General features: G+C 40.9%; 1 protein-coding gene across 2 annotated transcripts; it reads left to right on the top strand.

Moving 5' to 3' along the window:
• The first annotated feature begins 235 nt into the window (after positions 1-235).
• Positions 236-12,049, top strand: LOC107822887 (glutamate synthase 1 [NADH], chloroplastic). 2 transcript variants are annotated; one of them, XM_075255516.1, is made up of 22 exons: positions 236-1,084; positions 1,167-1,286; positions 1,866-1,979; positions 2,088-2,240; positions 2,337-2,437; positions 2,520-2,616; positions 3,109-3,218; positions 3,679-3,782; positions 3,905-4,084; positions 4,168-4,511; positions 4,656-4,726; positions 4,814-5,283; positions 5,408-6,277; positions 6,601-6,755; positions 7,037-7,198; positions 7,285-8,883; positions 9,118-9,333; positions 9,429-9,697; positions 10,021-10,326; positions 10,421-10,688; positions 11,055-11,312; positions 11,414-12,049. In XM_075255516.1, the coding sequence occupies exons 1-22, from the start codon at positions 695-697 to the stop codon at positions 11,696-11,698; spliced, it is 6,642 nt and encodes a 2,213-aa protein (XP_075111617.1). In that variant the 5' UTR covers positions 236-694; the 3' UTR covers positions 11,699-12,049. The 2 variants fall into 2 exon arrangements, with proteins under 2 accessions (XP_075111617.1, XP_075111618.1); XM_075255517.1 differs by lacking the exons at positions 236-1,084; positions 1,167-1,286; positions 1,866-1,979; positions 2,088-2,240; positions 2,337-2,437 and adding an exon at positions 2,679-2,820 and having other exon boundaries at positions 2,542-2,594.
• Positions 12,050-12,622: the final 573 nt, after the last annotated feature.

The following is a 12,622-nucleotide window of genomic DNA, read 5'->3' as shown; positions in this document are numbered from 1 at the left end:
ATGCGGTACTAAATAAAAAATGTGACTACATTCACTTATATTCAATTATAAAGTTTTAGATAAAAGATATAGCAGCACATTTATTAGTGAAAGATTTAGTTTAAAGTTTAAACACGGATAAACGTTTTTCTCAGGAAACACAGATCAGGTAGGACCCACTCAAACCCACCCACCCACCCTGCCAACTTCTACTCCAATCTCATCTATAAATCCTAACACAAGCCACCTCGCCCATGCCGAAAACGAAGAAAGATAGAAGAGAGCCGCCACCTACCCCCTCTGACGCTGTGCAGACTCTCTCCTCTTTCCTTTTGCCTTCGTTGCCCTCATCTGCGTTTCCTGAACAAAAATCCCTCTCCTACCTATGATTTTGGTTCCTTTGTTTCGTTATATTAAAACTCAATCTGGAATAGTTTGATTAGATAAGGACTACCTTTTTTACGCTTTATCCACCGCCCTCTCTTCAAACCCTTATTTTTCACGTGATCTGCTCTAAGTCGACTCATCTTATCATTCCAAAAACCTTCTAAACAACGGATCTGAGATTTCTTTATAACGCTTTTTTTATTCATAAAGATCTGAACTTATTTGGTTATTTTCGTTAATAACTTAATTCTGTATACAATTTACGGTATTTATATATATACACATATCTCTTAAAAAGATTGTAAACAACTGAACCTGGTGGTTTAATATGTCGATTGCTTCGAGTTCTGTGAACAATGGCATGGTTATGCCATCGCCGGCCAAGAGTCTGGCGGGCCATCAATTGAATGCTATGCCTTTGTGCAGAGTCGGTGTTGGTCTGGGCAGAACTACTAGGGCCTCTAGAAGTTTAGCTAAGAGGACTACCGGTTTCGATAAGAGGTTTTACGGAGCCAAACTCCGGGCCTCGGGTTCTGAAAGGTTGCACCTTTGGCAATCAGATGGGCCGGGCCAGGCTCCGAAGCTTAAGGTCGTTGTTCGTTCTGCATTGTCTAATGTGCCGGAGAAGCCACTCGGCCTTTACGATCCGTCCTTCGATAAGGACTCTTGTGGTGTTGGGTTTGTGGCTGAACTTTCCGGTGAAAGCAACCGGAAAACGGTAAATCAGAAAACTTTTCAAAAGTATTTGTGATGGTTTTTTTAGTTCTATGGAAAGTTTGAATTTTTCAAATTGTTTTTAGGTAACTGATGCTGTTGAGATGTTAGTTCGGATGTCTCATAGAGGCGCGTGTGGTTGTGAGACTAATACTGGAGATGGGGCCGGTATTCTTGTGGCTTTGCCTCATGATTTCTACAAGGAGGTGACTGACATATTTTAACTGCTCAGAATTACTGCTACTTAATTTTCAGTTAGTGGAATTTTTTTAACCTCAAGTGATGTTCTTGAGACTTGTTATGAATTGCTAATTTGATGATTTTGTTAGTTGCTTCTTTGCTTTTGTACTATTTATGGTTGATCATGTGTGGGTGTATTACCTGAGAGGATGATAGGGGAATCTTAAATACGAAATAAATAAATAAATTTTGCGTTCTTCTAATTATTGGAATTTTATTTTAAATGCTTACTTATAATGTAAAATTACTACTACAGAAATTACAAGAAAGAAACAAGTAGTAACCTGATCAATTTTTTTTCACATGTAATAATGAAAAGGATATAGTTTTCATCTATATGTTTTTTCCAAGGTATTTCTAAGACATGTATTTTTATTGGGTATAAAATAATATCACTTGAGAATGACAACAAAAAATAGACTATTTATTCAAAATTTAATACTAAAGTATTTATACTGATCTCTTAGTTGCAAAATTACCAATTGTGGCTTGAAATCTGATATAACACTCAATTGTTGCTTGTATCTTCTGTGTAACTGCCTCAGGTAGCAAGTGAGGTGGGATTTGAGCTACCACCACCTGGCCAGTATGCAGTTGGGATGTTCTTCCTACCTACCTCTGAAAGCAGAAGGGAGCAAAGCAAAATTGTATTTACAAAGGTGAAATTCATCTCCTGCTCTATTTGATGATTTTGATGACATATTTATGCAGGTGAATTTTGTTATTACGTATTCTGATTTTTTTTTTGAATATTTGTGCTTCGGCAGGTGGCTGAGTCGCTCGGTCATACAGTTCTTGGATGGCGTCCAGTCCCTACAGATAATTCAGGACTGGGCAAGTCGGCATTGCAGACAGAACCTGTCATTGAGCAAGTGTTTCTGACACCAACTCCTCGGTCAAAGGTCGACTTTGAGCGGCAGGTAGTTGTCTGTTACTGAAGTAGTATATTTGTTACTACTTAGTATTTCCCTATCAATTATTGTTCATCATAGGTTCTGAATCCGTTCCCCCTGCAGATGTATATTTTGAGGAGGGTTTCAATGGTAGCGATCCGAGCTGCTTTAAACCTCCAACATGGTGGCGTGAGAGATTTCTATATATGCTCTCTTTCTTCAAGGTTTGTTCCACAAGACTCAGAATACATCACTATTTGCTGTGGTGCTGTGGCTAACTTTAAATTTTATATTCTTAATGCGCAGGACTATTGTTTACAAAGGTCAGTTGAAGCCTAATCAGTTGAAGGAGTACTACTATGCAGATTTGGGCAATGAAAGGTTTACGAGCTACATGGCCCTGGTAAATATTTTATCCATTCTCTTTTAATTTGTACACTGACTCCATACTTCAACAACGAACAGCATTGGATCAACCAGTAAACTGAAGAGATGCAAGGTTGAGGAATGGCTTCTGAGGCATTGAAGTATGAATGATCTCTTAAGTTCTTCCACTCCCTTGATCACAATTTGAATTTGGATGCCGGTGGGACTCTTTGGTGAGTTGGTAAGGAAACTCATTACCAAGTAAATAATGTTTACAGAAACTTGGTGCCCTCCTCTCTGCCATCTGTTCTTAACGAGAAAATATCCACTTAAATCTTGTGGAGGAATTTGTGTGTGCTCAAGGTTAGATTAGGGCTCAATGTGCTGTGTCCTGTCATTGCCACAAATCTTCAAAGTGCCAGAACTCAATTACCATTGCATCTGGAAGACATATCTCAGCAGCTCCATTTTTTTTCTTTTTGTCGTATTGGATCTTCCAAATGTAAATTTTTGGGGTTTTCTGGTACAGGTGCATTCTAGGTTCTCTACAAATACCTTTCCTAGTTGGGATCGTGCTCAGCCTATGCGTGTTTTGGGTCATAACGGGGAAATTAACACACTTCGAGGCAACGTGAATTGGTAAGTTTCCTGCCGAGTTACATTTTCTGGTATAATATGTGCAGAGCTTAATAAAATTCATCTAAGATTGATCTCCTGAATTAAAAGGTATTTTAGATGATTTGCTTTCCATTTGAAAATTGAAAAGAGGATTCACTGATCCTTGTAAAAAGTGAATTGTGAGGATAAGGTGTCAACAGTAGTTTCTGCAGGTCAGTGATGTTCTTTTCCACATTACACTAGTGGAGGGATGCACATGATTGAATCCTTCCTTTTGCATCAAATATCTTCCTTTGTTCCCCTCAATTCTGGAGTAACATGTTGACTGCAAATCGACTAGCATGCTCTTCCCAGAAGCTAAGGAAGAATCTTAAATAGGATTAAGTTATTTGACAGTTGCGAAGTTAAATTCCATTGTATCTTGTTGATTTGTCCTCTCCATTGATGTTTTGTTTGAAACGTCATTCTTTTGTCTCTTCAGGATGAGGGCTCGTGAAGGTCTTCTTAAATGCAAAGAGCTTGGCCTTTCGAAGACAGAAATGAAAAAGCTCTTGCCCATTGTTGATGCCAGTTCATCTGACTCAGGTTCTTGTGCTACCTTTCTGCACCTCAAAGCAGTCAATATCTGAACATGCTGTGATCAACTTTCCTACTAGCAGATATTTGTCTTGATTGTCCCATATCTGATTTTGATCTCCATTTTTCAGGAGCTTTTGATGGTGTACTTGAGCTTCTGCTTCGAGCTGGTAGAAGCCTCCCAGAAGCTGTAATGATGATGATTCCTGAAGCCTGGCAAAATGACAAGAACATGGATCCTAACCGCAAAGCATTGTACGAGTATTTTTCAGCTCTCATGGAACCATGGGATGGACCTGCCCTTATATCATGTAATAGACTTCAAGGAATTAACTGATTTCTTATATGAGTTTTTTCTTTGTGGCATTTGCTTAATGTGGACATTGCCTTGCAGTTACTGATGGGCGCTATCTTGGAGCTACATTAGATCGGAATGGTCTGCGTCCAGGTCGCTTTTATGTCACATACAGTGGCAGGGTTGTTATGGCAAGTGAAGTTGGAGTAGTTGATATTCCACCTGAAGATGTATGCAGAAAAGGTCGACTAAACCCTGGAATGATGCTTCTGGTGGACTTTGAGAACCATGTTGTTGTAGATGATGAAGCTTTGAAGCAGCAGTACTCTCTTGCAAGACCTTATGGACAGTGGCTTAAAAGGCAAAAGATAGAGCTGAAAGACATTGTTGAGTCTGTAAATAAATCCTACAGGGTCCCTCCACCCATTGCCGGAGTTTTGCCTGTGAGCACCGTGTCTCATACTAATTTAATTCCTCTAAATCTTTGTTTTTGGTCTTCTCTTTTCTGCTGTTAATTGTGCCTATTTGTTATTAGTTGGTTCTTTAAGTGCCTCTTAACTTACCAATCTATTCTTCTACAATTTTAGGCGTTAAATGATGATGACAGTATGGAAAATATGGGGCTTCATGGTTTATTGGCTCCATTAAAGGCCTTCGGGTATGTTTCTTTTGCCACAAACTGACAATTCCCCAGAATTTTGTGACAACATGTATTAAGTATTTAATCGCTGACCTATTTATGCAGTTACACTGTGGAGTCTTTAGAAATGCTGCTACTCCCAATGGCAAAAGATGGTGTCGAGGCTCTTGGTTCAATGGGAAATGATGCTCCATTAGCAGTGATGTCTACTAGAGAAAAACTTACATTTGAGTATTTCAAGCAGATGTTTGCTCAAGTCACAAACCCTCCTATTGACCCTATAAGGGAAAAAATTGTTACGTCTATGGAATGTATGATTGGTCCTGAAGGAGATCTTACAGAGACCACCGAAGAACAGTGTCACCGCCTCTCACTCAAGGGACCTCTTTTGTCCATTGAAGAAATGGAAGCTGTGAAAAAGATGAACTACAGAGGGTGGCGCAGTAAGGTTCTTGATATTACCTTCTCCCGAGACCGTGGTACGAAGGGTCTCGAGGAGACCTTAGATAGGATCTGCTCTGAAGCGCACAGCGCGATTCAGGAGGGTTATACAACAATCATTCTTTCTGACAGAGGTACCAATCTTTACAGAGAGCCATTTAATTTTAAAAATAAAATAAAAAGTATGTCATTCCTTTGTACATGGTTTTTATCTCTGTTATCGATATGGTATTGATATTTACTTATTAACCTTCTTAGCCTTCTCGCCAAAGCGTGTTGCTGTGAGCTCTTTATTGGCTGTTGGTGCTGTCCATCATCATTTAGTTAAAAAGCTTGAGCGGACTCGTGTTGGACTGATTGTTGAATCTGCTGAGCCACGAGAAGTACACCATTTCTGTACATTGGTAGGATTTGGTGCTGATGCTATCTGCCCTTATTTGGCTGTAGAAGCTATATGGAGACTACAGGTTGATGGAAAAATCCCACCAAAGTCAACTGGTGAGTTCCGTTCCAAGGATGAGCTTGTCAAGAAATACTTCAAAGCAAGTCATTATGGCATGCAGAAGGTTCTTGCAAAAATGGGCATATCAACATTGGCATCGTACAAGGGCGCTCAGATTTTTGAGGCAGTTGGCCTTTCATCAGAAGTGATGGAGCGGTGTTTCAATGGAACTCCTAGCAGAGTGGAAGGTGCAACTTTTGATGCACTTGCAAAAGATGCACTCAAGCTGCATGAACTAGCGTTCCCAGCACGAGCCTTGGCTCCAGGGAGTGCAGAGGCTGTGGCACTCCCTAATCCTGGTGATTATCATTGGAGAAAAGGTGGTGAGATTCACCTTAATGATCCACTTGCCATTGCAAAATTGCAGGAGGCTGCACGAACTAATAGTGTAGCTGCCTACAAAGAATATTCTAAGCGTGTGCAGGAATTAAATAGACAATGCAATTTAAGGGGACTTTTGAAGTTTAAAGAGGCAGAGGTGAAAGTTCCTCTGGAAGAAGTTGAACCAGCAAGTGAGATTGTAAAACGTTTTGTTACTGGAGCCATGAGTTATGGATCAATCTCTTTGGAGGCACATGCTACTCTTGCTATGGCAATGAACAAAATTGGGGGCAAATCTAACACAGGTATGTTTTACTGGAATGTTTTATTTTTTATGACCGAGAAATCAGTCTGGGGGCCAACCACAGCGTTAAAAAACTTGGGGATGATGAGTCCGCCGCTCTTAACTTTCTCCACTTAAATACTGTGGTTAGTTCGCCTGGTGTATGGTTCTAACTTGTAACCTAAGACACAAGTCCTTCAACCTTTGCCAATTGAGCTAACCCCTGTGGGGCTGCTTAAGTGGAGTGTTGACAGTGATCTTTCTCTTGTGAGGCTACCATTTTTACCCCTTTGGAGCTGAAATTCTTTTGACTGTAAAATGAAAGCTGTACCTACTGTTGGACAGGTGAGGGTGGTGAGCAACCATCTCGGATGGAGCCTCTTCCTAATGGTTCAATGAATCCAAAAAGAAGTGCAATTAAGCAGGTTGCAAGTGGTAGATTTGGAGTCTCAAGTTATTACCTCACAAATGCGGATGAGCTACAGATAAAAATGGCTCAGGTACTCTTTACATGCGCATTGCAATATATTTCATTCATCAACATGTTTGTATTAAATGTTGATCCATTCCTATTAGATCCTGTATTCCAGTTGGAATAGAGGTTTCTCTTGTTTATGAATTTATGTTCATGGACAGATGATGCTGCATCTGCAGGGCACCTATAGGTGTCTTTGCCTCATTAACTGAAACCTGCATTTGGCATTTGGTGAGATAAATGTGAACAGTAAAGTTTTCTGTTACGCGTTGGATACATCTATTCACATCCCTTTGTATTTTGCAGGGAGCCAAGCCTGGAGAAGGGGGTGAACTTCCTGGACACAAGGTCATTGGTGACATAGCTGTCACTAGGAACTCCACAGCTGGAGTTGGACTAATTAGTCCTCCTCCTCATCATGATATCTACTCTATTGAGGATCTTGCGCAGTTGATTCATGATCTTAAGGTATTAAAATCTCGTGTATTTGCACTGTGCATCTTTCTTTATTTATTATTCTTTGATCCTGAGATATTGCCCTATTATGCCTATAGAATGCAAATCCCGGGGCACGTGTAAGTGTCAAGTTGGTTTCTGAAGCTGGCGTTGGGGTTATTGCTAGCGGTGTTGTCAAGGGACATGCTGATCATGTCTTGATCTCCGGTCATGATGGAGGCACGGGTGCCTCAAGATGGACTGGTATCAAGAGTGCCGGGCTTCCATGGGAACTTGGTCTTGCAGAGACCCATCAAACTTTAGTGGCTAATGACCTCCGTGGCCGAACAACACTGCAAACAGATGGCCAATTGAAAACTGGAAGAGATGTGGCTGTTGCTGCTCTTCTTGGTGCGGAGGAGTTTGGTTTCAGCACTGCTCCCCTCATAACACTTGGCTGCATAATGATGAGAAAATGCCACAAAAACACTTGCCCTGTGGGAATTGCGACTCAAGATCCAATTCTTCGGGAGAAGTTTGCTGGAGAACCAGAACATGTCATAAATTTCTTCTTCATGCTGGCTGAGGAAGTAAGAGAAATCATGTCTCAGCTTGGTTTTAGAACACTTACTGAAATGGTTGGCCGTTCAGACATGCTTGAACTGGATAAAGATTTAACCAAGAACAATGACAAACTAAAGAACATCGATCTGTCCCTACTGCTTCGACCTGCTGCTGATATCCGTCCTGAAGCTGCTCAATATTGTGTACAGAAACAGGATCATGGTTTAGACATGGCTTTAGATAACAATTTGATAGCCCTTTCCAAAGCTGCTTTGGAGAAAAGTCTTCCTGTATATATTGAAACTCCAATATGTAATGTAAACCGTGCTGTCGGAACGATGCTAAGCCATGAAGTTACCAAGCGATATCACCTCGCAGGACTCCCTGCAGACACTATTCATATCAAACTTAGTGGAAGTGCAGGGCAGAGTCTGGGAGCTTTTCTTTGCCCTGGCATCACATTAGAGCTTGAAGGAGACAGCAATGATTATGTTGGTAAAGGTTTGTCAGGGGGGAAAATCATTGTCTATCCTCCAAAAGAAAGCAAGTTTGACCCCAAGGAAAATATTGTGATTGGAAATGTAGCTCTTTATGGGGCAACGACTGGGGAGGCATATTTTAATGGGATGGCAGCAGAAAGATTTTGTGTCCGTAACTCAGGGGCCAAAGCTGTTGTGGAAGGTGTTGGTGATCACGGCTGTGAGTACATGACTGGCGGTACAGTTGTTGTCCTTGGAAAAACTGGAAGAAACTTTGCTGCTGGTATGAGTGGTGGCGTTGCCTATGTTCTTGATGTGGATTCAAAATTCCGATGTCGTTGCAATTCAGAGCTGGTTGATCTTGATAAAGTTGAAGAAGACGACGATATCATGACTTTGAAGATGATGATACAGCAACATCAGCGTAACACAAACAGCCAACTGGCAAAAGATGTTCTTGCAGACTTCGATAATCTTTTGCCTAGATTTATTAAGGTCTTCCCTAGAGATTATAAACGGGTTCTGGCAAGCATGAAAAAAGAGGAAGCTAACAAAGCAGCAAATGAACGTGCCATCAAGGAAGCGGAGGAGCAAGAAGAGGCAGATTTGAAGGAGAAAGATGCCTTTGAAGAGCTGAAGAAATTAGCAGCTGCATCTAAGGACCAATCCAGTCAGGTTAGTTCATTTACGAAGTTTCTGAAGGAGCTGCCTTGGAATTCCTGTATTATTTCATGATATTCCTGAGAAGATTCTATTTTTTCTATAGATGTAGCTTAGGGACCTTGTGGCACCTGACTTGTCCATTAATTGCTTTATTGGCCTTTGCCGGCCCATTTGGGTATTTAGTTGCCGTAAGAGGCTTTACAATAGGTTTTGCAACTTTACATATGCACTTTTGGTCTTCTACAGGTTGAAGAGGAAAAAACATTGAAGAGGCCCACCGAAGTTGCTGATGCAGTCAAGCATCGAGGTTTTGTTGCTTATGAGCGACAGGGCGTGTCATACAGGGATCCAGATGTTCGGATGAGGGACTGGAAAGAGGTTATGGAAGAGTCAAAACCCAGTCCACTCCTTAAGACACAGTCTGCGCGCTGCATGGACTGTGGAACTCCTTTTTGTCATCAGGTAATATAAATGCTGAAATGTGTAGTGATTGATGCACAATATGAATGCAAGCAGCCAAAATCTGATTTGATCATGTCATGAAAAATTTGTTGCAGGAGAACTCTGGGTGTCCTCTTGGAAATAAAATACCAGAATTCAATGAGTTAGTGTATCAAAACAGGTGGCGTGAAGCACTGGATAGGCTTCTTGAGACAAACAACTTCCCCGAGTTCACTGGTCGGGTGTGCCCTGCACCTTGTGAAGGGTCTTGTGTGCTTGGTATCATTGAGAATCCTGTTTCTATCAAGAGCATTGAATGTGCCATTATCGACAAAGCTTTTGAGGAAGGGTGGATGGTGCCACGACCTCCTTCTGAGAGAACTGGGTAAGCATTTCATCACTTGCTTGTACTGTACTGTCCCAAACCCCTGCCCCCACAATCCTACCTGTGCCTGCTTTTATTTTCTTTGGAGGTGCCCCTTTTTCTCATTTCCAATTGCTCCTGGTAACCGACTCTTTGCAGCTACTAAGTTGATTGTCTTTCAGCGTGTCCACTGTCAGCAGCATATTTTTTCAGCAAAAAGCTGTGCTTTTACGGATTATGTAGATGTTTTATTCTAAGAGTAGTTAAGCTTTGATAGATCGACATCTACGCTCTACCGTACATTACATCGATAGCTCATGTTCTAATTGTTCTCATTCTGACAGGAAAAGAGTCGCAATTGTCGGGAGTGGACCCTCAGGCTTGGCTGCTGCTGATCAGTTAAATAGAAAGGGTCATACTGTAACCGTGTTTGAACGTGCTGATAGAATCGGTGGTCTGATGATGTATGGAGTGCCCAACATGAAGACCGACAAGATTGATGTCGTTCAGAGGCGGGTTGACCTTATGGAGAAGGAAGGGGTGAAATTTGTGGTCAATGCAAATGTTGGAAATGATCCCATGTACTCCTTGGAGCGGCTTCGTGAAGATCACGATGCAATTGTTTTGGCTGTTGGAGCCACAAAGCCAAGGTGAGTACCATGGATCGCATCATATCGCTTTTGGTTCATTGTGCTTTCTGAATAAGTAATTGCTCACTCAAACTACATGTTGACTCATTGGTAGGGACCTTCCTGTTCCTGGACGAGACCTCTCAGGAGTTCATTTTGCAATGGAGTTCCTTCATGCAAACACAAAAAGTTTGCTTGATAGCAATCTCCAGGATGGAAAATACATTTCTGCCAAGGGAAAGAAGGTGGTTGTTATTGGTGGAGGTGACACTGGGACAGATTGCATAGGAACGTCTATTCGGCATGGCTGCAGCAGTGTTGTTAATCTAGAGCTTCTCCCTCAGCCGCCACAAACTAGGGCTCCTGGAAATCCTTGGCCGCAGGTTTGATCATGTTTTATGTGGCAATGCACCTTACTCTTTCCCATGCATAGTTAGTCACTTCAATTAGCACGCTTGCACCTTACTGTTATTACCGTGGCAAATGCACCTTACATTTTCCGGCAGTCACTTCAATTAGCGGGGTTGCTTTATGTTTATCATGTGCATGACGGACAATTCAGAAGCAATATGATGTTTTGTCAGCTTAAATTAGAAGGATTTGCTCCTTATACTTTCAGAGGAAGTTTCTAGAATTGGCTTTATAGTCTGAATTAGGATTATAAAGTGATCATTAAACTTTTATTAACATTTTTCTTATTAACTTCTTGAATGTCAATTTGATATGTCCTTTCCATTTCTTGTTGGCAGTGGCCTCGTATCTTCCGTGTAGATTATGGGCATCAGGAAGCTGCTGCAAAGTTTGGTAAGGATCCGAGATCCTATGAGGTATTGACTAAGCGTTTCATTGGAGATGAGAATGGAAATGTGAAAGGGTTGGAGGTCATACGTGTACAGTGGGAGAAAGATGACAGTGGAAGATTCCAATTCAAAGAAGTAGAAGGCTCTGAAGAAATTATCGGAGCCGATCTGGTTCTGCTAGCTATGGGGTTCCTTGGTCCTGAATCGGTTAGTATCTTATGATTTCCATTTTCATTTCTTCATTTTTTTTGCTCTGATGAAATTCAATTTATATTTAATGGTTATTCTTGTGTTTGATCTTTGTTCAGACAATAGCAGACAAACTGGGACTAGAAAAGGACAACAGGTCTAACTTCAAGGCTGATTATGGACGCTTCTCTACAAGTGTGGAAGGGGTGTTTGCAGCAGGAGACTGTCGCAGGGGACAGTCTTTGGTGGTGTGGGCCATCTCCGAAGGCCGGCAAGCAGCTGCTCAAGTTGACAAGTTTCTCATGAAGGATGACGAGGACGACTTCACAGTTGATGTGGCTAGCCAACAAGAATTTGTCAAGAAGCAACAAGATGGCAGCAAGCAGCAGACAGTCGTGACATAAGACACTTGCAAAGCAAATGAATAAACGACACTATGAGGAGGCTGGATTAGGGATTCTCCTTCACATGATATCCAAATCCAAGAAAAGAAGCAGAGTAAATCGATTGCAGCGCAGCTTGAATATAGGATAGGATAATAGTTGATATTTTCTGATTCTTGGGAGTTTGAGGGTTGGGGGGTAGTGGGATAGTATTTGTTTTTTGCTGCATGTTGGGTGTCGATAAAGTTTATTATTGCCGTGTTGGTTGTTTGGAGGGTAGCTCCAGCACAGGCTTAGTGGAAAAAATAACATGTACAGTTCTCGTTTGTGCAAAATTTCCTTTGAAATTAATATTATGGGGGATTATTTCTAGTTTTAGGTGGTCCTGCACTTTAAGTTAAAGTATTTCGTCGATGCAACTCTTCTGAGCATTCACATACAGAAAAATCTTTTGTGAATTCATTCACTGTGTTACAGTTCTGTTTTCATATATTTATTCGACTTTTGAGACATAAACATAGAAATTGCAATAAAGTAGTTGGACGGAGGTCCGAAACTATTAGATATTTTGCTCGCACGAATAGTTGAGTGTCAAATTTTTTTGACGGCGAATTTTAGTTAGTTATTTTCAACCCTGACTGAATTGTATGAAAAATTAATGCTTATTCTCTTAAATAAACAAAAGGAATATAGTAAAGTAGTGAGATGGAGAAACAAAAGGCGGGTTTTTCTTCTTCAAATCCTACATATTTTGAGTCATATTCTTACTAGAGATGGTTAATAATCATTTCGTTGATAAGACTTTGCGTAATTAATTGAACCTCTGTCAATTGTAGCTGTGGATGTATACTTTGTTAAGGTAAAGCCCTTAGAATCCTACTTATATTTGAAGCTTTTAGTTATAACAAGAAGAGTAGGAGCAAGAAAGGTAAGTGGAAAGTTTAA

The sequence above is a fragment of the Nicotiana tabacum genome, chromosome 6, assembly GCF_000715075.1.
Source record: "Nicotiana tabacum cultivar K326 chromosome 6, ASM71507v2, whole genome shotgun sequence".
Classification (NCBI taxonomy): Eukaryota; Viridiplantae; Streptophyta; class Magnoliopsida; order Solanales; family Solanaceae; genus Nicotiana; species Nicotiana tabacum.
Note: the sequence above shows the minus strand (reverse complement) of the source record. Positions and strands in the feature narration are given on the sequence as shown.